The 23,879-nt window shown below is 54.3% G+C and overlaps 1 protein-coding gene across 1 annotated transcript in view; it reads right to left on the reverse strand.

Annotated features, from left to right (window-relative positions):
- Nucleotides 1–963: 963 nt before the first annotated feature.
- Nucleotides 964–23,879, reverse strand: part of Fbn3 (fibrillin 3) — a 57,219-nt gene continuing 34,303 nt past the window's right edge. The window contains exons 25-46 of the mRNA XM_033759401.1: nt 23,792–23,863; nt 21,484–21,609; nt 20,967–21,092; nt 20,238–20,363; nt 19,829–19,942; nt 17,206–17,391; nt 16,536–16,661; nt 15,858–16,010; nt 15,702–15,767; nt 15,469–15,594; nt 14,922–15,044; nt 13,790–13,924; nt 13,562–13,687; nt 12,412–12,618; nt 11,809–11,934; nt 10,446–10,568; nt 10,198–10,314; nt 7,941–8,069; nt 7,734–7,853; nt 5,805–6,039; nt 4,344–4,500; nt 964–1,800 (exon numbers count right to left, since the gene is read on the reverse strand). Of these exons, the coding sequence (XP_033615292.1) occupies nt 1,474–1,800; nt 4,344–4,500; nt 5,805–6,039; nt 7,734–7,853; nt 7,941–8,069; nt 10,198–10,314; nt 10,446–10,568; nt 11,809–11,934; nt 12,412–12,618; nt 13,562–13,687; nt 13,790–13,924; nt 14,922–15,044; nt 15,469–15,594; nt 15,702–15,767; nt 15,858–16,010; nt 16,536–16,661; nt 17,206–17,391; nt 19,829–19,942; nt 20,238–20,363; nt 20,967–21,092; nt 21,484–21,609; nt 23,792–23,863 (3,146 nt within the window). The 3' untranslated portion in view covers nt 964–1,473. The remainder of the gene's footprint in view (nt 1,801–4,343; nt 4,501–5,804; nt 6,040–7,733; nt 7,854–7,940; nt 8,070–10,197; nt 10,315–10,445; nt 10,569–11,808; nt 11,935–12,411; nt 12,619–13,561; nt 13,688–13,789; nt 13,925–14,921; nt 15,045–15,468; nt 15,595–15,701; nt 15,768–15,857; nt 16,011–16,535; nt 16,662–17,205; nt 17,392–19,828; nt 19,943–20,237; nt 20,364–20,966; nt 21,093–21,483; nt 21,610–23,791; nt 23,864–23,879) is intronic.

Genomic DNA, 23,879 nt, shown 5'->3' on the forward strand with positions numbered 1-23,879 from the left:
CACCTCTGGGATCCTCCAATGGCACCTGGCGGCTGCGTCTTTCTCCACGATCCGCAGTGCTGGCTGCTGCCCCTGCCCTGTGTCCTTCAGTCTGCACTGTCGTAGTTCCTGGGCCTGCGTGGTTTTCTCCTTTCTGTCCCTACCTCTTCCCACCCTTGGGCTGCTGGGAAGAGAAAGTTGACCTTATTTAAAGTCAAGCAGGTGAGCATCCATCCGAGACCCCACCCCCGCCCCAGGTACATTGCTTACCTGTGACTTCTCACCACTCACCTGGCTGCCTGCCCCAGTCCTTGGGAACCTCTGGTTGTTCCAAAGACATCTCCTAGGCTGCTTTAAAAATATATGTATATCTATGACAACTTCTAAATAAACTATCTGGGAGGATGTCACTCCCACACCCGTCCTGTTTTGTTATGGGGTGCTCTGGGACCCACCCTCACCCCAAGATCTGTGTCCCCAGCGCTCGGGACAACTTGTAGGGCCCGAGTCTCCATGGGTCCAGATCGGGAAGGCTGCCCTGAGGCCACAGAGAAGTCAGCGTTCAGGACCTGGCCAGGACGGAGCCCTGTGACCAGGCCTTCACGGTGGCTCTGCAAGTGAAGGCCTCAGCTCCAGCACACCGGGGATGTCCTGGGGGAAAATCAAACACACCCTCTCTGGAGGTCGCCCACCCCCATACCTCAGGGGTGATCCAGACTGGCCCCCATAATTCTCTAAGCCTCCGTTTCCATCCCACGGTAAAATGGAGGTGACAGCTACCTGCCTGGGAGGAGTGTGCCGGGGACCCCGTACACTGCCAGTGCTGGCGGCCAACATGGGCGCTGGCACAGCTGCCTGGCTGCCACCCGCTGCCCGGCACAGTCCAGGCGTGTGCCAAATGCACAGGTGTGACGCCTGCAGAACTGATTGGTCCCCTGGGGCTGCAGAGCCCCCAGGGCAGTGTCTTATCAGAGCACTTGCCAAAGGACAGGCAGGTTTAACCTGAAATAACTTTTTATTGCTGTCTCCACTTCAGATATAAAAGCGTCCCCAGAACCCCGGCCCAGTCCCCAGGGGAATGAGCAGGCAGTGGTGAGTCCTTTTCTGCCCCGAGGGACAAGCCCCATGCCCACCCCAGCCACCTGTCCCCATGTCCCACTGGCCCTCGCTTGGGGGCGGGAGCCACAGTGCAGTACAGAAGTCTAAGTCTGCGATCGACCAGAGGCTGTGACCACAGGGACCCTCACTGGCCCAGGGGCAGAGGAGGCACACGGCAATGACCAGACGTCTCCAGGGAAGATGGAGTATTGGGGTCCCTTGGTCTGTCACAGAGGGTGTGGGCACAGGCTGGGCTCGTCTGAGGTCATAGCATAGCATGCCGCGCTTCCTGAGTTTTGGCGTTTGACTTGGGCAGCCATCGCCGTGAGGAACAGTCCCACTGGTTCCAGAATCTGCTGGTACTGGAGTGCTGGGACCCACTGAGGCCCCTCCCAACTAGAGGAGCTGCAATTGTACCTTCAGCCTCAAGGCCCAGCCCTCAGGTCCCTGCTGGGCACCCCCGGCCCCTGCCACGCTCACCACCTCCAGCTGGTACGTTCCAGGCCCCGGCCTGCACCGCCCCAGCTGCAGGAAGCTGAGGCCATTCTGGTGCTGCATGGAGAAGAAACTTTGCCGGTTGCCTCCAGCGACGAAGTAGCGGACCAGGCCTTGCAGGCCCTGCAGAGCTGGCCGGAGCTCTAGGATGTGCTCCGCCTGGCTTAGGCGTGACAGGTTCAGGACCAAGGTCAGGGGGACTTCGGCATCAAGGGTGGCCATGCTCATCTGGGGGGAAAGAGGCAGGGTGAATGGGGATACAGTTCATAGGATGCTCTGGGACAGAGATTCCTACCTCCCTAGTGCAGAGGAAAAGGTTTTTTATTTTTGTCTTTTGAGACAAGTTAGCCTTCGACTCACTGTATAGCCCTGTGGCCTTGAACTTTTGGTGACCCTCCTGCCTCAGCCTCCCGATTGCTGGGTTTATAGGGGGATCATCACCTCACCGGGCAAGGGGTAAGGGTCTTTTGTGCTCTTTGCCCTTGGCTTCTGTTTAGCCCTCCACCCACAGGGCCAAGGTTGGCACAGGCTGAGGATGTCAGGGCACAAGGCCACAGCTGGCTCCAGGAGAAAAGCAAAGAATGGTTGGGGGCCGGAGATTTTGCTCAGTGGTTCTGCTGTCTGCCTCACAAGTGCAAGGGCCTGAGTTTGATCCCCAGTACCAAAAAGAAAAGGTTGGTAGCAGTCATCGCCTTTGAACAAAACCCCCAAACCAACAAACCAGGATCTTTGCACTGAGCTATACCCCTAGTTCTTTTTTAATTATACCTTTGAGACGGAGTCTCCCTGAGTCACTAAATTGCCCGGGCTATACCTGATCATTTGATCCTTCTGCCTCAGCCTCCCAGAGCGTACCAGCACATACCACCACTTCCGACTTAGGCAGTCACATTTATTTGTTCACTGATTTTTCCTAAGACTTTCCATGTAGCACTAGCTGGTCTGGAACCTGCAGTGGTCCTCCCGCCTCTACCTCCTAAATGCTGGGATTATTGGTGTGTGTCACCATGCCCTGCTTGAGTGGCCACTTTTATAGTTTTCAGACCCCTCGTCTCAGCTGAGGCCCCTGCCATTCTGAGCTAAATGAATCAAGTGTTGCCTTACACACCCAGCCATTGGTCACTCCGATGGCACTGGTCAGCACAGCCCCGGGGCAGCCCTGATGGCTGGTGTTAAGACCAAGGGACATTTTGCAGGAACCAGCCCCCAAAGGGTGCCAGAGTTGGCAGAAAGACAAAGAGGACACCCAGCTGGGCCAGAGAAAAAGGAGCAGGGCCAGGAGACAGAAGAGCCAAGCTGGCTTCCGCTGGACTCCCTGCATCTGGCACTCTTAGAGAGCCCCTGTGTGGGGGTGACAAACGCTCCTTTATCTGCACTTCTCTGAAGTGCGGTCCTGGTGCTGGCAGCCGGACAGTGCCCTCAATAAGCCAGCCTCAGGGACAGGCTGCTCCGGGTGGGTAGACCAAGCCAAGCACACAGAAGGTTATCTGTGTTTTCTCCTTTGCCTGGCCCGAGTTCTGTGAGTTTTGCCTCATTTGCATGCCCACACTTTCATTCGTATGCCTACCAAGCAGCCGGGCAGCTGCATTAAAGTGAAAGTTCTTCCTGCCTCCCCGCCCCCGGTTCTGACGGTCACAGGCCTTTCCCGCAGCGTGGCCGGGACATTTTGCATTTACTGACACCTTCTGGCGGCGAGCGGGTATTGCAGGCAAATACACCTTGGCCTCTTGTAAGCCGCTGCCCTCATTAGTACCCAGGGCAGGCTATACAGGTCTAACCCCAACGGAGGGTTCTACCCTTCTCATGCCCATGGCAAATAAAAGGAACTATAGGCTGAATGACATAGTGCCATGTTTTCTCCTTAGCAAGAGGAAGAAAAGAAAGACAACTAGAGAAAAGAGGTTTATGTGATGTCCTCAGCATTTGACTAAACAGTGAAAAGCCCCTCCGACCCATCATGCTTATTTCACTCGGGGTTTATTTATTCCCCAATGATATTTATTATGGATCATATTTATATGTGTTATAAAATGTGGTACACGGCAAGGTGTGGTGGTGCGCGCCTGTAACACCAGAACCCTGGGACGCTGAGGCAGAAGGATCACAAATTCAAGCCCAGCCTGAGAAATTTAGCAAAACTCTGTCTCAAGGAAAAAAAAAAAAAAGAGCTTAGGATGTAGCCCTGGGTTCGGTTCTCAGTACCAAAATCAAACTAAGCCTGTATCTATCTATCTATCTATTTATTTATATTTGTCTCTCCTCATCAGAATATCCACCCAGGAGCAGGAACTTTTTTCCTTGTCTATTACTGCATCACAGGTTCTGTAGGGGAAGCCTGAATCATCCTCTGGAATGCTATGATGTGCCCAGAGAGTCCCCAAGGGAAACCCCAGGACCACAGAAGGACGGGGAGACCCATGTACCATGACAGGAGGGACGAGCTGGGGTACAGGAACATTAAGCATATCCCCAGGCTTTTTCTGTGAGATTCATTTTATTATTTTCAATTTTTATTTATTTATTTTTTGGGACAGGGGATCAAACTTAGGTCCTTGCATTTTGTGATGTTAGATTTTATTTTGAGACAGAGTCTTGCTCAATTGCTTAGGCTGGTCTTGAACTTGAGATCCTCCTGCCTCATCCTTCTGAGCAGCTAGGATTGCAGGTGTATTCTACCACGCCCAGCTGAGTCTAGCACTCTTTCAGGGTCACAGCCTCCTTCCCACCCGCAGGGCTCTGGCTGCCCCTGCCCCATGCAGCCCCTGTGATACCTGGTGGCCTCCCTGGGTGCTGTGCCGGGACGGGTCCTGAGGAGTGAGGCCATTGATCTTGCATTCATAGCAGGCTTCCGGAGAAAGTGCCTCCTCCTCCTCCTCACCTGGGGCCTCCTGGCGTCCAGAGCTGAAGGCCAGGGCAGAGACACAGTGCCTGGGCCAGGATGATGAGTTAGGCAGGCTCTCAGGGCAGCCGTCGGTACTTCTCCACCCAAGCCTTACCTCCCCTCCATTGTGAGCCAGCTGCCCTGGGGGGAGGAGCCATCAGATAAAGGTGCCTCTGTGTGCGCTGGCATGGCTCTGGCGCCACGCACACCTGCAGAAAAGTTGTCCTGGGCTCACCAGGGCATAGGCGTGAACATGGGAATGAGATAGCATACCTTTTCTGGGAGAAGTGAATGTACCCAAGTGTGCCCAGGGTGTGTGCAGGTGGGGACCTGTGTGCAGGGTAGCATACATGTGCCATGTATGAATCTACACTCGGACCTCTGGAGGGATGCATTCTGCATCCCCCTACTCAACCACCCGGGACTGAAAATGCTACAGGGTTGGCGGCAGCTCAGTAGTAGCGCTTGCCTAACATTGCAAAGCAATCTCAAAAAAAAAGTGCACTGTCCGGCCCAGATGCAGTGGTGCTCAACTGTAATCCCAGCACGTTGGGAGGCTGAGGCAGGAGGATTACAAATCCTCACCTAGCTTGGGCCATTTACTGATTTAGCAAAAGCCTTCTCTCAAAATTTGAAACAAACAGAACGGATAAACAAGGGCTGGAGATGTAGCTCATTGTGAAAACCTTGGGCTCAATCTCAGTACTGGGACAAAAAAAAAGTCACATTGTTGCTCTGATGCCTACTTATGGTTAGGCTTACACTGGGTCTGCATTGAATATGCAGAGGCTTTTTTCTTGTTATTTTCTAAACAATACATGCTAACAACTATTTACACCGCATGCATATTGCAGTAAGCATTATAAGTAATCTAGAAATTATATAAATCATCCAAGAGGGCTGAGTGTACAGCTCAGCGGTAGAGCTGGTAGAGAGGATGTCCACAGGTCCTACGGAAATACTACTAGAGATCGATACCACCATCCTTGCACTGAGCTACATCCCTAACTCCACCTTTATAAAAATTATTATTTTTTTTTGCCAGGCATGGTGGCACATGTCTATAATCCCAGCACTCAGGAGGCTGAGGCAGGAGGATCGTTGTGAGTTCAAGACCAGCCTGGGCTACACAGTGACTTCCAGGTCAGTCTCAACTACATAGTGAGACCCTGTCTCAAAAATTTATTTTATTTTTTTAATTACTTTTGGAGATAGGGTTTCACTAAGTCACGAAATTCCCTAAGGTGGGCTTGAACCTACAATCCTGCCTCAGTGCCCCATGAACACGTGTACACACCAGGCATGGAGTCTGTGCCTGGTCCACCCCTTCCCACCCACTCAGACCTCTCACCCTTGCCCGGCCCGGAAGTAGCCTTGGGGGCAGCCACACAGAAAGCCGCCCGCGGTGTTGGCGCAGCTGTAGCTGCAGGGGCTGCCCTGCCCAGCGCACTCATCCACGTCCTGGCAGCCCCCGAGGACCGGGTCAAAGTCAAAGCCAGAGGGGCAGATGCAGCGGAAGCTACCGAGGGTGTTGTGGCAGGAGGCACTGCCGCAGGCCGCGGGTGACAGAGCACACTCATTCTGGTCTGTGGATGGGGAGGAAGAGAGAGATGGCCTCCACCCAGAAGGCCTGCCCTTCAAGAGCTCAAGTCCAAGGTCACGGCCTGCCGGAGCTCACTGGGAACCCTGACTACACCTGTCTCCCTCCTCACCTTACCACATTCCTTACCCGCAAAGGCCCTGCCCCGAAGCCCGGGGCTCTCCTTCATGGTACTCCTCCTAAATCCTGAGTTGTGGGCCGCTCTGGCATAAACTGTCTCGTCCACAGCCCTGTGACACGAGGGCTGGGCTGTTCTCTGCGGTGGGGTTGACCTTGTCCAGTGGGGTGTTCAGCAGCATCTTCTGCCCACCCTATAGCCCCCAGTTGTGGAGTTCTGATTACTGAAAAGGCCGCCAAGGGACTTTTTTTTTTTTTTTTTTTTTTTTTGCAGGGCTGGGGATGGAACTCAGGACCTTGAGCAAGCACTCACCATTGAGCTGTAGCGCTAGTCCTATTTAGTTATTTATCTATTTATTATATTTTGTGACAGGATAGAGCTGGGGATTTAACTCAGTGGTTCTGCTGCCTGCCTCACAAGTGCAAGGTCCCCAGTTCGATCCCCGGTACCAAAAAAAAAAAAAAAAAAAAAAAAAAAAAAAAAATTCACATATATTTTGAGACAGGGTTTCGCTGATTGCCCAACATGGAACTTACAAATCTCCTGCCTCCGTGTCCTGAGAAGCTAAGATTATAGGTGTGCACCACCAGGCTTCAAAATGTCCCTTAGGAGGCAAAAAGGTCCTCCATAGAGAAGCCAATGAGCAGTCTAAGGAGATGTCTCCTCTGCTGGGATGGGGTCTGTTTGGGGCTCATTTCTGCAACCTTAGGGCCTGGTACAAGGCAAATCCTTGCAGAAGAGTTTGGGAAGGAAGGGATGAGTAAACAAGAAGAGGAAATGAACGAATCACCAGTAAAAACCAGGGATCTGTGCCATCCCTGAAGGCACTGGGGACAAAAGCCTGAGGGAAGGGTGGCACAGGAAGACCAATAAGAAACAGAACAAAACTTAGCTGAAGAACCACCATTAATGACAGGAGGAGGGCAGAGAAGGCAGCCTCACTGCAACAGCTATGGGAGATGCAATATATACTCATGCCTTTACTGTCCATTGCTGCACCCACAGCAGACATCACTAATCAACCCCAGCATTCATTCCCCTGCTAGTCACTAATCAGTTCCTGCACTTTTTTTTTGTACCAGGGATCAAACTCAGGACCTTCTGCTTGCAAGGCAGGCAGTGGAACCACTGAGCTAAATCCCCAGCAGTTCCCGCACTCTTTACACTTTACCCATGGCAGACATCACTAATGGACCACTGCATTCTCTCCAGCCAGCCACCCACAACAAACATCATCAATCACAATATTCTTCCTTCTATTCCTACGTCAGACATGACTAGTCAATCCATGTACTCTCCTCCCACAGTAGACATTACCAATCAACCACGGCCCTCTTTCCCAGTAATCACAGGCATGGTCTCCAATTCCTTCTCAATTCCCAGCCACCACTCTCCCAGAAACGGACTTGAACACTACGTCATGTTTGCTTAGCTGCTCCTTGGCTGCTCAGTGGGAGACATCCCAGGCTGGCCCACCTGAGTTTTAAATAGTTCTGCAGGTCACAGCATCTGGCAGGAAAGCAGTTCCTGGTTGCTTCTTCCTCCCCATCCGTGCCACTCACCCACACACTGCAACCACTGGGAGTGTTGGGTGAAGCCCTGGGGGCAGCTGCAGCGGTAGCCCCCCACCTCGTTCTGACAGCCACGACGGCAGCGATGAGGTCCATCACACTCATCTACATCTGAGACCCAGAGAACAAGGGAGAGGGGCTCAGCTGTGCCTCCCATGACTGTCCCCCAGCCTCGCACCCCACCCCTGCCGGCTCTACCTTCGCAACCGTGGCCTGAGCTGTCCAGAGTGAAGCCTTGGTAGCACTCACAGCGGAAGCTGCCTGGGACATTGAGGCAGCGTCCATGGGCACCACACAGGCCAGGCTGGGCCGAGCACTCGTTGTGGTCTGCAGAGGTCAGAGAATGGGCGGGTTTTCCCGGCGGTTAGGGCGCCACCGTGCTGTGTGGCTTCGGGCAAGTCGCCCCTCTCTCTGTGCCTATCTCCCCCTCCTCTGTGAAGTAAGAGCTGTAACAGTTCCTTTCTCGCAGAATCGCTGCCCGTATTTGTGACGGTACAGATACAGGGCTTTGCTTGAATCTCAGCTTCTCCACTTTTTTTTTATTTTTGGTATTGAGATTGAACTCAGCACCTTGTGCTTGCAAGGCAGGCACAGTGCCAATAAGCTAAATCCCCGGCCCCATCTTTTTATTTTTTATTATTTAAAAATTTGTAACAGGGTCTTGATGAGTTGGCTACACTGCCCAGCCTGGGCTCAAATTTGCAATCCCGCTGCTTCAGCCTCCCGCAGGGCTGGGCTTCTAAGTGTGAGCCACCAGACCGGGTTCATCCCCACCTGCAAGCTGTGGAATCTGGTAACTGATTTTTCCCTTTTGGCCTCAGTTTCCTGAGTTGCAACATGGAGGTGGTTGATACCTCCTTTGGCGCTCTTTGGGTGAGAGCTAAATTAACTACACACAGGACTTAGGACAGTGCCCAGTAAGGGAGTAAAAGATCATCAAAACTCTGCACAGGCTGGAGATGTAGCTCAGCGGTAGGGGGTGTGCGGCCCTGAGTCCACCAGCACCACTCACACACACAAATAACATAAAACAGGTGTGGTGATGCACATCTGTCACCCCGGCACTCTGGGAGGATGAAGCAGGAGGATCCCAAGTTTGACCCTAGCCTGGGCTACTTATGACCCAGTCGTCTCAAAATTTAAAGGTGGGGGGGCTGGAGATGATGTAGTTCATTGTCGGGACCCTGGGTTCCGTCCCTAGTATCACAAGGAATAAACATAAATTTAAAAATTAATAAAAGTCATAAACAGTTTAGGGTGTGGCTCAGCAGTAGAATGTGTACTTGGCATGTACAAGGCCCTGGGTTCAATTCCCCGCACTGAAAAAAAAAAAACAAAAACTTTTTTTCAGACAGGGTCTTACTGTGTACTTCAGGCTGGCCCTGAACTCACAGTGATCCTCCTGCCTCAGCTTCTCGAGGGCTGAGATGACAGGCGTAAGTCACCAGTATGGCTAGCTGATTGCTCTTTGAATACTGCAGGCTTCCCTTTTTCCTAACCTGCTAATTCTGCTTTTACTTTGTTTTTACTTTTACATTCTCAATACCTTCTAACATTTTATTAAGTTAGCCGGGTGTGGTGGCGCACGCCTGTAATCCCAGCACTTGGGAGGCTGAGGCAGGAGGATCACTGTGAGTTCGAGACCAGCCTGGACTACACAGTGAGTTCCAGGTCAGTCTCAACCACATAGTGAGACCCTGTCTCAAAAAACCAACAAAACAAAAAACCAAAAAACAACAACAAAAAACATTTTATTAAGTCTGTGTCCAGTTCTGATTCTCTGCTAGAAGTTCCATGATGGTATCAGCCTCTGCTCTCCTGGACTCCTGGAATCTGTTTTTGTAAATAGCCAGAGAGTGAACTTTTTTTTGCTCTATTGAAAGACTGGACTCTGTCATCACAATGTGAACAAAGCCTCAGGTGATAGATCAAGTGAGCATAGCTGTGTACCAATAAAACTTTATTAGCAAATGCAAGCTGAGGGCCTGTGAAGGCTGGCGGGCTATAGTTTGCATCCTCTGGCTGGAAGCACTGTCTGGTACAAAGTCGATGCTCAGAAGATGGTAGATGAGTGAACAGAGGGAGCTTTGGGTCCTTAGCTGGGCCCAGCCTGTGGGAGATCTGGTTCCCCGGCGCCACAAGATAGTGGCATTTGCCCTTGTGGCTTTGGCTTCTAACCCAACTTCCGCCTTGGACAGTGTGAACTCCTAGGACTTCCGGAGTACTCTGGTGAGGGCCAAAGGGAGAGGCCAGGGCCCAGGCTAGAGCGGCTGCTGAGAGTGGGGCTTCCAGCACCCCAGGGCAAGGAAGGAGGAGGATGGAGCCCGAGGAAGCAAGCGCTTTGTTCTAATCACCCCCAAGTCCCCGACGTCTGGCATACATCCGGTAGGTGTTTATCTGGTGACCAAGGGCGCGAAGGCTGGGTAGTACGCCACCTCGGGCCCGAGGCACTCACCGAAGCAGGCCTGGTGGCGCTGAGTGAAGCCTGGGGGACAGCGGCAGGCGAAGGCACCGATGGTGTTGATGCACCGGAACTGGCAATTGTGCTGCCGCGTGGAGCACTCGTCCAGGTCTAGGGAAGAACCCCGCCCCCAGCGGTCAGGGGCGTGACCTGTTGCCCTGGGGTGGGGCCCGGTCTGGGAGTGGTCAGGGAGGCCTGGGGAAAGGATAGGGGCGGATGGGTGTGAAGAGAGGGTACCTCACCTCTGCAGGTCCTGCCGTCGTCCTCCAGCAGATAACCCCGGGGGCAGGTGCACAGGAAGCTGCCTTCCGTGTTTCTGCAGAGGAAGGAACATGGCTCCGGGTTCTGGGCGCACTCGTCCACATCTGGGGGCGGGGGATGGCAAGGGTGAGGTCAGGCACTGAGGGGGGCTGCTCAGGGACTGGGGTTCCCTTCCCAGACTCTGACCACCCCAAATCCATGGAGCACACGGAATTGGCACCTCTTTCTGTCAAAAGCAAAGTACTACACGGAGTCTGCTCTCTGTACCTGTACATTCGACCAACAAGAGCCCGGAAATATTCCTCAACAAAAAGGTCTTAACATGCAGGCTTTATTCCCTAAATAATACAACAGTGTACATAGCATTTATGTTGTGTTAGGTGTTAAAAAGTCATCTACAGATGATTTATTTATTTGGCAATACTCGGGATTTAGCCAAGGACTTTGCATTCAGCTACATCCCTGGCCCTTTTAAATGTTTAAATTTTGAGACAGGGTCTCGCTAATTCACCAAATTGCCCAAACTGGGCTCAAACTTGCCATCCTCCTGTCTCAGCCTCCCAAAGTGTTGTGGTTACCAGCATGAGCCACTATATCTGGTTTAGAAATAATTTAAAGAATACAGGAGCACCTGGGGTGTGGCTCAGTGGGAAAGCACTTGCCTAGCATGTGCAAAGTCCTGGGTTCCATGCCCAGCACCACCGAATAAATAAGTGATTAAAAAATAAACAAAACCAAGCAAATAAGAAATGTGTATAGAGCTGGGATTGGCAGCTCGCACCTGTAATCCCAGCACTTGGGAGGCTGAGGCAGGAAAATCACCCAAGTTCAAGGTCAGCAAAAAAAAAAAAAAAAAGAAAATGGCCACGGGTGTTGCTCAGCAGTGCTGTGCCTCCCTGGCTAAGTGCAAAGCCCTGAGTTCAGTTCCTGGTACAGAGAAAAGAAAATTTTAAAAATGTGTATGTCATATATAAATAAAAGGGACTTAAGCAGCCCTGGATTTTGGTATCCAGGTAGGATACCAACAGCCATTATATGAACAGAGACATTAAGAATCAATAAACAAATAGGCATGGCTGTGTGCCAATAAAACTTTATTTACAAAACCAAACAAAGGGCCAGACTTGTCTCACAGGCTGGAGGTGTTGCCCCGTGACTTAGACAAGAAACTGCTGGAGAATCACAGAAGGAAATCGGAGCAGGGACACAGTCCAAACAGGGGAGAAGCCCAGGGAGCTGTGCTTCTGGTCTTGTGCTCCGTTTCCCTTGGGAGGTGGGCAAACTTTGAAAATGGAAAGCAAGTGTTGTGAACTCACAGCCCTGGGTCATGGGGGAGAGACTCACCCAGGCAGGTGGTGGTGGTGGCATCCGGTGCATACCCAGCCTGGCAGTGGCAATGGAAAGAGCCCATGCTGTTGATGCACTCGCCGTGGGCACACAGGTGAGCGAGCACGCGGCACTCGTCCACATCTGGGGATGAGCAGGGCGGGGCCAGCGGCCACCTGGTGTCCCGGGCATGTCCCCAGCCTTCCTTCCACCCAGCAGCCTGTCCCCGCTGGAAGCCCAGGCTCCTCTCCCCCACACCCACTCCTGTGGACCCCGCCCCCAGGATGTGTTGCCCCTGAGCCAGCCAGACACGCTGGTGGTGCACCTTCCACTGAGCACACGTGTGTGCACACGGACACAGGCCCAATAACAAACTTGCACACACAGCACACACCAGCTCATGTGCTCGCTAATGAGCTTGTACATGCAGAGAACACACACGTGCACGCATACACACACACACACACACACACACTGGTTCACATAACTGCTCACTTGGCCACTCAGGTTCACAAACACCCAGAGCACACCCTGCTTTCACAAAGGTGCACGCACACACACACACACACACACACACATACGTACACATAAAGAATGGCTCACACACCCAAGCACCCCCACCTCGTCCCTTGGTGGTGTAGCCCGAGCCGTGGGGACACAGCTTCTTGTGGGCAGAGGTGCCGGGCAGAGGGCACAGCTCACAGCTGGGGCCCCAGCTCCGGCCGCCACCGCAGCAGCACACGGCCCTGGGCACAGCCTCGCCACTGCTCCAGTGGGATGGGCACGCGGCCTGCAGCACCTCGGAGAAGCAGCGCCCCTTCCGAACATCTGCAGGGAGCCATTGGAGGTGTGAACGGGAGACGCTGGGGGTCTAGCGCCCCCTGGTGCATACGCACGGGGCGAGGCCTTTGACACCCTCCCCGTGAAACACCCTCAGTGACCTGGGATGCAAGCAACAGACCGCCCCCCAACCCTCAGGATGGCCTGGGCTGCACTGCAGAGGCAGGACGACCTCTTGGGGACAAAGGGCAGCGTCCTTTGGTCACAGAAAGAACAGATGACCAAGGGGCAGCAGGGAAACCAGTGAACATCGGGGTGGGGGCGTCTGGGATGGAATGGAGGGAAAAACGACACCCAGAGATAGATGTCCACTTCCCTCCTGGGAGATGGGAAGGGGACACACGCAGACGGGACCCTGGCGTGGGAAAGACGGTCACTCTGGGAAGCTTGCTCAGGGACCTGCACGGAGCCGAGGAAGGGGACAAGGATCATGAGTTCCGTTTGGGGCAAACTGCAGTGCAGGCCAAGGACAGCGGGGTCCAGGAGGACTCTGGGTGTGCACCCCTGGCCTGGAGCTGTTGGGTGGACGCTGGCTCAGGAAAACGTGTGGGGACTGGAAAAGATACAGGGACTGGACAGACATGGGCCCCGGTCACGTACTGGGATTGGCTCCCAGGAAGTGGGAGATTGGGAGGGCTCATTCCCCGGTGCTGCTCCAGTTTGGAGGAATCCTGGGGGACAGGTCGGGGAGCGGGAGGCAGCAGGTCTCCGGGACGTTTGAGTGAAAGGACAAAAGCAACCGGAGACTTAGCTCAGTGGTGCCACCACCTGCCTCGCAAGTGCAAGGTCCTGAGTTCTACCCTCACAGGAGTAAAAAAAAAAAAAGACAAAAGCTAGAACGGGGTGTGTGCAGGGAACAGGCGTGTCTGCACCGGCTCGGCTGCCACCGTCACCCTGTCTGCTTCCCAGCGCTCCCGGCATCCACACTCACCGTGGCACTCGGTGAGGGTCGGGCCGGGCTGGAAGCCCTCCTGACAGTCACACCAGAAGCTGCCCACAGTGTTGACGCACTGGCCATGGCTGCAGACGCTGGGCTGGGCGCGGCATTCGTCCTTATCTGAGGTGGGAAGGCGTAAGCAGGCCAGGGGGTGGCCAGGGCCCGAGCCAGCCCCCACAGCCGTGCTTGTCTTCCCTCCGGTGGGGCCCCTGCCCCCCGTACCTACACAGCCGTCCCCGGAGCCAGGCTGGGGCCGCATGCCCGGCGGGCAGACGCATGCAAAGGTGCCGATGAGGTTCTTGCACAGCATGCCGTGGGCGTGGCAGTCCTGTGACCCCTCTTCACACTCGTCCACATCTGGGGACCACCAGGGACAGGTGCTCCACCGGACAGCCCCAGAGCCCCACCCCCCACAGCCACAGGGGAGTCTGTCCCGTCTGGAAGGGAGCCCCAGGCCGTGGCCCACCCCAGAGCGTTCAGGACTGCACCCCCAAACCCATCTCCCTTGCCTACACCGGGGCCTGAGAGTCTGCCGGGCTCCCACCATGACCCAGAACGGGGACTCAGAAACAGCCCCCAGGGGTCACATCCCAGCCTCAGGGTCTCTCGCCCTTGACACTGAGCACTGCGATCAAGGAAGCCTCTGTGGCCGTGGTGGGAGGAGGGGCTTCTGTGTGCACTGCAGGGAGTCAGTGCCTCCTCCCTTACAGTAACAAAAACTGTCACAGAGATGACCGCATGTCCCCCAGGAGGCGTGACCATTGGTCCCTCTGTCCTCTTCCACTCAGGACAGGGCCAGCCTTCGCCAACCTGTTAAGACTCTGGACCAACGGAGATATCATTGATCCACTGTTTGTTTGTTTTTTTTGTACCTGGGATCAAACTCTGGTCCTTGTGCTTACAAGGCAGGCAGCAGAACCACTGAACTAAATCCCTGGCCCAATCTACTGTATTTTATTTGGGGAAGGGCAAGGTCTCACCATGTAGTTGAAGCTGGCCTTAACACACTAGGTTGCCCAGGTTGACCTTGAACTAGCAGAGATCCTCCTGCCTCAGCCTCCCAAGTGCCAAGGATGACAGGTGTGCACAGCCATCCTATTCTTTGGACTAAGATAATGACACTGCCCAACAGAGCACCTTCTGCAAGCTCCCTGGCTCAGTGCCATGGGCTCCCTCGCACCCTGGAGCTTCAGCTCTTATTTCTGTTCTGTAGGCAGGGAGCACAGGACCTGAGCCCACACTTCAGTCTATGGGACTCTGGGGCCCAGGTTGGACCTCCATGCCAGAGGGAGCATGGGATGGACAATGAGGAGCCCCAGGCCCTGGCAGCGCCCCCGTGCCGTGTGGGACCCACCTCGGCACATGGCCCCATCCTCACGCAGGGTGTAGCCAGCCGGGCAGGTGCACACATAGGAGCCCTCGGTGTTGTGGCAGCGGAAGGCGCAGAGCAGCGGGTTCAGCAAGCACTCGTCCATGTCTGTGGGAGCCACAGGGGTGTCTCGTGGGCGGGGCCTGCCCCGAGGGTCCTCGCTCTCCACCCCAGGCCACCCAGGTGTCCCTGCCACACAGCCCTGTGTCAGGGCGCCAGCCTGTACCCTCGCAGCGGGCCATGGGGCCAGGCTCAAAGCCATGGGTGCAGGCGCACTGGAAGCCCCCGATGCCATCGGTGCAGGCGCCTTCCCCACGGGGCTGCCCCGCAGAGCACTCGTCTGTGTCTGGGGGAAGGAGGGGTGGTCAGGCCCGCACAGGCCCCGTCCTCGCTACTGCCTCCCCGGGGGCACCACGGGTGGGTTAACACACTCTGTATGACCTGAGTGCCAGGGCGATCCGGTGATCGTGCGACCAAGTGGGGAGGGAGGACGCAGGGACGAGGACAGGGAGGGCCCGCGGGCCTCACTCACCCACACAGCTGACGCCCGTGGGGTCCAGGCCGTAGCCTGGGGGACACTCGCATCGGAAGGAGCCGTCGGTGTTGACACAGAGCCCGTTGCCGCAGAGGCCTGGGTTCTCCGCGCACTCGTTCACGTCTGCAGCCGCAGGGTGGCAGGCAGTGTGGTCGCCGTGGGCCCAGGACACCCACGGGGACCCGGGGACCCAGGCAGAGCCGTGGCGGGCTCAGGGGCCAGGGGCTCACCTTCTCTAGAGTCTCCCGGGCCGGGGACCGCCCCGTGGCCAAAGGGACAGAGCTCCTGAAAGGCAGCTGGCCAGGGAGGGGGAGGGAGTCAGGCTCGGACCGGAAGCGGGGAGAACGGGGGAGGGAGGACAGGCGCAGGGCAAGGCAGCCACTTACCACTGCCCTCCCGAGGGCACAGCTCGCAGGGCTCACCCCAGCCCTCGCCCGGCCTCTGACTGCAGCAGCACCTGGTCTTGGTGGTGTTGAAAGCTTTGGGCACCAAGCACCTCCCAGCCTCAACGCGAGTGAAGCAGAGACTCTGCCGGGTGTCTGGGGGGCGCGGGGAGGCGTGGGAACGTCAAGGGCCAGCAGGAGCAAGCTCTCGCCCAGCTGCCCTTCACCCCAACCCTGGGGAAGGGGAGGTGCTGAGTCTAACAGCAGCCAATCAGAGCACCCCCTCCGCGGCTGTGGTGATTGGCTCAGGGATGAACATGTGACTCCTACCGGGCCAATGAGAACCAGCCCTGAGACTTTGGCTGGTTAGGTGGGAACCTTAACAGCAATATTCCAACCTATTCATTTTTGGAGAGGCAAAGCCACTGATTCTGGAGAGCTAGAAGATCTTAGGCTTCAGATCCCAAACTCCCAGACCTTGGCTCTCCTCAGAATCCTATCAGCCAGAGAAGTCCTGGGACTAGCAGAACTGCACTGTGCAGAGGCACTGGCGTCTGGTCGGAGCTCCTGCCGTGTTGTATAAAATCCACAGCCTCCCTTTCCTGGGTAATTGGACTCTTCCCCGCCTGACCTCCCACCAGCCTCTTCTGAAGCCCTGTGTGCACCCTGTGCCCAGCTCACCAAAGCAACGGTGCCCATGGTCGGAGGGAACAAAGCCAGGTGGGCAGAGGCACCGGAAGCTCCCGGGAATGTTGGTACAGGTGCCAAAGAGGCAGAGGTTGGCATCCTCCAAGCATTCGTCAGTGTCTGGGGGGGCAGAGCCGTGAGCTGGGAGGGGTACAAGTGGGACCGCCAGCAGGGTGCGGAAGCCTCCATTGTGAGGAGGGCCAGATGGAGTGGGGGTGCAGGGCACGGAATCTGAGGGCTCAATGTGACCCACAGCGCTGGGTGGGCAGTGTGCATGCGGGAGAATCTTTGTCAGAAAGTGTCTCCAGGGCAGGGTCAGGAAAAGTTCATTTTTAGGGTCTGACATTCGCAATCCTCCTGCCTCAGCCTCCCATAGTGCTGGGATTACAGGTGTGCACCACCATGCCTAGCAGAAAATTTATATTTTCTTTTCTTTTTTTTTTTTTTTTGGTACCAGGGATTGAACTCAGGACCTTGTGCTTGCAAGGCAGGCAGCGGCACCACTGAGCTAACTCCCCCGGCCCTGAAAACTTATATTTTCAAGACAGCCTCACCCTAAACCATGCACTCTGTGAAAACAGGAGGTGCTAGTGTTTTTCTTCCTGTACTTTTAAATGAAACGCATGGATGTTAAATGGAGCCATGCTCACCGCGAAGTACGAACCTCCGGTCAAGGTGGAGCAGAGGCTGCTGAGATGGCTCCGGTCCAGTGGTAACTCACCCACACAGTCCTTCCCGTCAGCTGTGAGCCTGAAGCCGCCCTGGCAGAGGCAGTGGAAGGAGCCGGCCGAGTTCAGGCACCGTCCCGCTCGGCACACCTGCCCTGCCATGGTGTGACACTTGTCCATGTCTGCGGAGAGAAGATGGGTGGGAAGGGTCAGCCGCAGAGCCTGCACGAACCCAGCCTCTCCTGCCTTTCCACCCACAGCGATGGCACTGACTTCTCTTTATCGAGCACTCACACACACACACACACACACACACACACACACACACATTGCTGTACAGTAACTTTCCTGCCACCCCGTGAGGTGAGTACCGGTGTTTTCTGTAAGACCACAAAGTGCTATGCATCTGCCTCTGAGTGCTCTGGTCTGAGTGACTTTCCTGTCCTTGGACAAAATATCTGACACCCCCAGCTTAAAGGTCTGTTTGGGCTCATGTTTTCAGCCCGTGGTTGGGCTGGCTCTGAGCAGAAACAAGAAGGCGGAAGGGCCTGTTGGAGGGAAAGGTGCTCGGCTCATGGCTTCTGTGACCAACTCCAACCACGCCCCACCTGCACAAAGCACTCATTAGTGGCGGAATCAAGCCACTGGTGAGCCTTTAACCCTATAAGCCAGTCAGCTCTCAAACACATGAGAATTTGGGGGACATTTTAGTCTAAAGCATAATAACCCTTCTAGCTGCATCCCACCCATTTGGATATTTCATGATTTCATTTCCATTTAACTCTAAGCATTTTTCTCATTTCCCCTTATGATTTCTTCCTTGACCTACGAGTTATTCAGGAGTGCGTTGATTTCCAAATATTTAGAAATTAAATCTTTTTTTTTTTTTTTTTTTTTTTTTTTTTTTTTTTTTTTGGTACAGGGATTGAACTCAGGTCCTTGCACTTTCAAGGCAGGCAGTGGAACCACTGAGCTAAATAAATCCCTGGCCCCAGAAATTAAATCTTTCCGTGACCTATTTCTCGTTTCATTCCTGTGCAACCCAAGGACCTACTACATTGTGTGACTTCACTGTTTAAAATCCCTTAAGGTTATGTTTATGGTCCACCGTATGGTGTTCTTGGTGAATATGTCTGACAAGAATGCTGATTCCAGAATGTTGTAGAGGTTGAGATGCTATCGCTCAGGTCTCCTCTATCCTCACTCATTTCCTGTCTGTTTATGCTTCCTAGTACTGAGGGAGGCATGCTGGGATTTGTCTATTTCTTTTTTCAGTTCAGTAAATTTTTACATTATATGTTTTAAAGCTCTATTATTGGATGCCTATGCATTTATGGTTATATTTCCTCAGAGAACTGACCCCTATAATATAATGTCTGTCTGTCTCTCTCTGTCTCTTTCTCTCTGGCAATATTTCTGTTTTGTCTGTTCTTTGAGACAAGGTCTCATTATGTGGCCCAGGCTGGCCTTGAATTTGTGGTGCTCCTCCTGCCTCAGCCTCCTAAGTCCTGGGATTACAGGCATGCACCACTATGCCTGGCTTTCTGGTAACACACACACACACACACACACACACACACACACTTTTTTTTTTTTTTTTTTTTTGAGACAGGTTCTAGCTATGTACTTCCGGCTGGCCTTGAACTCACTGCGTAGCCCAGGCTGGCCTCAAACTCACAGAGATCCCCTGCTTCAGCCTCCCGAGTGCTGGGATCAGGGGCTTTGCCACCACATCCAGCCCTGGTAATATTTCTGTTGAGAAGTCTGATATTGCTCTAATAAGCCCTACTATTAATCCTCCTTTTGAGCTGGGCATGGTGGTGGTGGTACACGCCTGTCATCCCAGCACTCCGGAGGCTGAGGCAGGAGGATCACTGTGAGTTCGAGACCAGCCTGGGCTACAGAGTGAGTTCCAGGTTAAGTCTCAACTACATAGTGAGACCCTGTCTCAAAACAAACAAACAAACAAAACAACAATCCTCCTTTTGTAAATAAGAAAACGGAAACACTGGGAGGTGAATTGCCTTCCCAGGGTCACACTGCTGGTAGGTGACCAGGCTGGGATTTGAACCCACACTGCCTGATCTTGGCGTGCACTTTCACCCAGTGACCCAAACTGGGTAATGCTATACCACCAAGGTCTTTAACTCTTCACCTCCTTCTCTTAGGATTTCTCCAGAGAAGCCCTAACAGAAGTTGGAAACTATTTTGAATTCAATTCAGTGCAAATGAGAACACAACATTAAAACATGTGGGTAGCTGGGGACTTGGCTCAATGGTGCCGCCACCTGCCTTGCAAGTGCAAGGGCCCAAGTTCGATCCCCAGTACAAATAAATAAATAAAAGGCCTTTTAATCACACGTGTGGGATGCAGCTAAGAGGACACACACAGGCCGATTCATAGCATTAGGTCATGAGGTCGACTTGCCTGTCACCGCTCTTGGCGTAAACTCTGACAAAAGAGCCCTACAAGCCCAACCTGGAACTGGGAAACTGCAGGAAGGGGAAAGGCTGGCTCATCTCCAGAGGAAATGCGAATGCCTGAGGTCATTTTTTTCTCCAAGAGGCACCCTCGGGCCACGCAGCCACGTCCCAGCGGGGAGGACGCCCGCGACTCACCCACACAGGTCCCGTGCACTGGTGCGAAGCCAAGGGGGCAGAGGCAGGCGTAGGAGCCCACAACGTTCCTGCAGGTCCCGTTTGGGCACGGCCGCTTCTCGCACTCATCGAGGTCTGTCAGAGCGAAGCCAAGACCCCTTCACGCACCAGGTGCTTGGGGTGGTGGAGGAGAAGGCTGGGGCCCTAGAAGGGACGGCTGGGAAGTACCCCGCTACCATCTTCGATCCTCATGGTATGGATGGGGAAGACAGGCGGACACGGAACAAGTCCTTTACCTAAGACCTGCGCGCCAGGGGTCACATCCGGGTCTGTTTGTGAACTACGGTGGCTGGAAGGGCCCTGCCCACCCCTGGGGGCGGGCAGACCCCAGGCAGAGCCTGGCCCAGGAAGGGGCAGGAAGGGCTCTCACCCACGCACAGGGTCCCATCTGCTGAGGCCCGGAAGCCGCGGTGACACAGGCACCTGTAGCTGCCCTCTGTGTCCATGCAGTCGCCGTGGCTGCAGACACTGGGGAGCTCCCGACACTCGTTCTGACCTGGGGATGCAGGCAGCGTGGTGTCCCCAGGCGTTCCACCCCACCAAGGCTGACCTCACTCTTCCTGAGCCCTGGCACGACAAGGTCTTGCTATGCAGCGCAGTACAGGCTGGCCTTGAACTCGCAGCAATCCTCCTGCCTCAGCCTCCCAAGTGCTGGGAAGACAGGTGTGCGCCACCACGCCTGGCTCAATGTAAAAAGAATCCAAATGTGTCAAGTAGGCGGACCAAGTCCCTGTGACGGATGTAATCACTCTATACTGCAAGGACGTACTACTACTGATAACGACACAGGTCGCGGTGTTACATGCCTGGCGTCCCAGCACTTGGGAGACTGCGGTGGGGGATCATGGTGATTTTAAGGAGTTCAAGGCCCCCTTAGATCACAGGGCAAGATCCTATCTCAAAACTAAAAAAAGTTGCAAGCGGGCCTGGGATTTAGCTCAGTGGCATCACATCTAGATACATGTACATAGAGAGAAAGAGGAGGAAGAGGGAGGGAGGGAGGGAGACCCAGACAGAACCGTTCCGGGCCCTGTCACCGCAGGTGATCCAGCCTGGCCCCCTTGCCCTGCATGCCCTGCTCCCCCAGGACCCCTCTCACCCACGCAGGTCCCACCAGGTGACAGCCGGAAGCCCCGGGTGCACTGGCAGAGGTAGCTGCCTGGGACGTTTACGCAGTCCATGCTCCTTGGGCAGGGCCTCTCCGGGCCAACACACTCGTCCACATCTTGGGAAGCCAGGAAACGGGGTGGGGATGAGAGAGAGGCCAGACGGACAGAATTGAACCCTGAACCCCTGGAAACAGAGCTGGCCCGTTCTCCTCTGCCACTGCTTCCTCCGCTCGGCTTCCCAACACCATAACCCAAGCAGTTTCGCTCCGCCAGGCCCTTCCTCCACGACGCTCCCGACTGTGGCCTGAATCCTCTGAAACTGTGAGCCAGATCAGCCTCCCCCGCTCTAAGGTGTGAGTGTCGGGCATGATGTCTGACAACAGAAAGGAAATACAGCCCACTCTACAGACAGGGAAACTGAGGCTCGCAGAATTTACAGGACCAGATTGCACGGTGGGAGCCAGCACCCCACCCAGACCCCAGGACTGGGGACCGAGGGGCCAGCACCTTTGCAAGCCAGGAAAGCGCTGTCGTACTCGAAGCCAGAGGGGCACTCGCAGCGGAAGCTTCCAATCTGGTTGATGCAGACACCATGGGCGCAGATGGCCGGGATCTCCCCACACTCATCAATGTCTGGGGAGGACACGAGCCATCAGGGGCAGCCCAGTCCCCAGGGCCTCCCGGGAGCCCACTGGTCCTGCAGTCTGCTGGAAGATGTAGCTGAAACCAGGATCCAGAAACCTACTGTGGCCAAAATGTATCCACTTGCACCAGGGGGAAGTCAGGGTGTGGGAAGAAGAGAGCAGACTGTTTGCAGTTGAAAATGCACACTTCAGGTGGGTGTGGTGGTGCAAGCCTGTTGTAATTCCAGTACTCTGGGAGGCTGAGGCAGGAGGATTACAACTTTGAGCCTAGCCTGGGCAACTCAGACACAGTGAGAGCCTGTCTCAAAAAATAAAAAGGGGCTGGGGATGGAGCTCAGTGCAAAGGGCTTGGGTTCAAACCGCAGGGCTGCAAAAAAGGAGAAACACACACACACACACACACACACACACACACACACACTCACTCCTGGGACTCAGTGGCCCTGTTTCTTGGGACGTACGAGACCAAAACAGCTTTGCGTGACTGAAAGACCTCAGAGGGCATGATATTTATCAAAACAAAAGAAAACTGGAACTATCCATTGGTGAACAGACAGCCAAATATGAAATACCCGAGCTGTGGAATATTGCTCGGCCACATCAGGGACAGAAGAAGCCCTGGAGCGAGCCACAGAGTGGGTGAACCCTGGAAACGGGGTGCTGAAAAGAGGGCGGGGCATCTCAGCCAAGAAGCAAGGTGCGCAGGGGCACGGCTCCAGAGACAGGAAGCGTCATCCACGGAGACAGGAAGTCACTGTGCCAGGGCTGAGGGAGGCAGTTAAGTGCCTGCTCGTTGGGGTCGGGCCTCCCTCCCCTCCCTCCCCCTCTCTTCCTAATACTGTGGTACTTGGGGTTCCTCTACACTCAGCTACATCCCAAGACCTCTACAAAAAATTCGAAAAATATCATTTTCCAGGCACACACCTGTGCCACACCTGTGTAATCCCAGCACTCAGTAGGCTGAGTCAGGAGGGTCGTTGTTGAGTTCGAGGCTAGTTTGGGCTACACAGAGAGACCCTGTCTCAAACACAACAAAACAAAACCAAGAGTAACAACAAAAGAAATGAACAAGACCCCCCCAAAATTAAAAAAAGTTCTAAAAATGTTTGAGACAGGGTCTAAGTTGTACTAGATGGGTTCATATTTGTGATCCTCCTGCTTCAGCCTCCTATAGGGTTTTGGGATTTACAAGTACGTGGCCATCATACTTGGCTAGCAGTTTCTTTTTGTATAATGAAATGTTCTTAACTTCACTTACGGTCATAGCTGCAACAACTATGAATGTGCCAAGACCGCCAAATTGGGCTCCTGCATGAAATATAGGAACTTGAGAGCGCTAGACAAGCACCCTGTCACTGAAATACACTCCCAGCTGTGAACAGGGCACTTTGGGTAAAGTGTATAGTACATGAATTATATCATAGGAGTTCCATCCGCATAAATGCCTGTGTGTAACACACACTCTCTCACCCCACACACAGCCCTCTGCTATTGGAGAGTTTCCGATTCAACCAGGCACAGGTCAGAAATATTTTTTAAGCTAGGGGCAGCAGCAGGCTGTCATCCCAGCACTCTGGGAGGCTGAGGCAGGAGGGTCCGCCAGTTGGATCCCAGCCCGGGTAGCAGAGTGAGTTAGTGAGAGACTGTTTCAAAGTCGAACATAAGACGGGGCCAGGAAGATGCAGCTCAGTGTGAAAGCTCTGGGTTTAGTCCCCCAGTACCAGAAAAGAAAAATAAACAAATAAATTTGTATCTATGCCGAACATGAGCAGACTCTTTTTTTGTCACTATTTCCTAAATCAAAAGCCAGGCACTCTCTGATCTGTCTCCTAGGAGGTCCCTGGAGCCGTCAGAACCACAGCGACAGGAAGTAGGCCAGTGGGTACCCAGCTGGGGATGGGTGGGGACTTCTTGTTTTGTGGGGACAGATCCAGAGTGGGAAGATGAGAGCGACCTGCAGGGGGCTCTTGGGGAAGGCAGCACAGCCACGGGAATGTGCTTCACACTGTGAAACTGAGCGCTGAAAAAGGGCTCAATGGCGAATTTTATGTTGTGAGTATTTATCCATCACTCAAAAAAAAAACCACCAAAAAAAGGGGGACAATCTGATAGGAGTACTCACTAAGAAGAGTGCGGATGGGGGTGGTGGGGGAGGCCCTGGCATCACTCACCGGCGGGCTTTCCTGTGTGGACGTCGAGTATAAAGCCCGGAACCTGGTTCCCACACAGGACCTGGTAGTGGGCTGGGCAGAGGAGAGC

The sequence above is a fragment of the Fukomys damarensis genome, unplaced genomic scaffold (assembly GCF_012274545.1).
Source record: "Fukomys damarensis isolate Sample0158 unplaced genomic scaffold, DMR_v1.0_HiC HiC_scaffold_37, whole genome shotgun sequence".
NCBI lineage: Eukaryota > Metazoa > Chordata > Mammalia > Rodentia > Bathyergidae > Fukomys > Fukomys damarensis.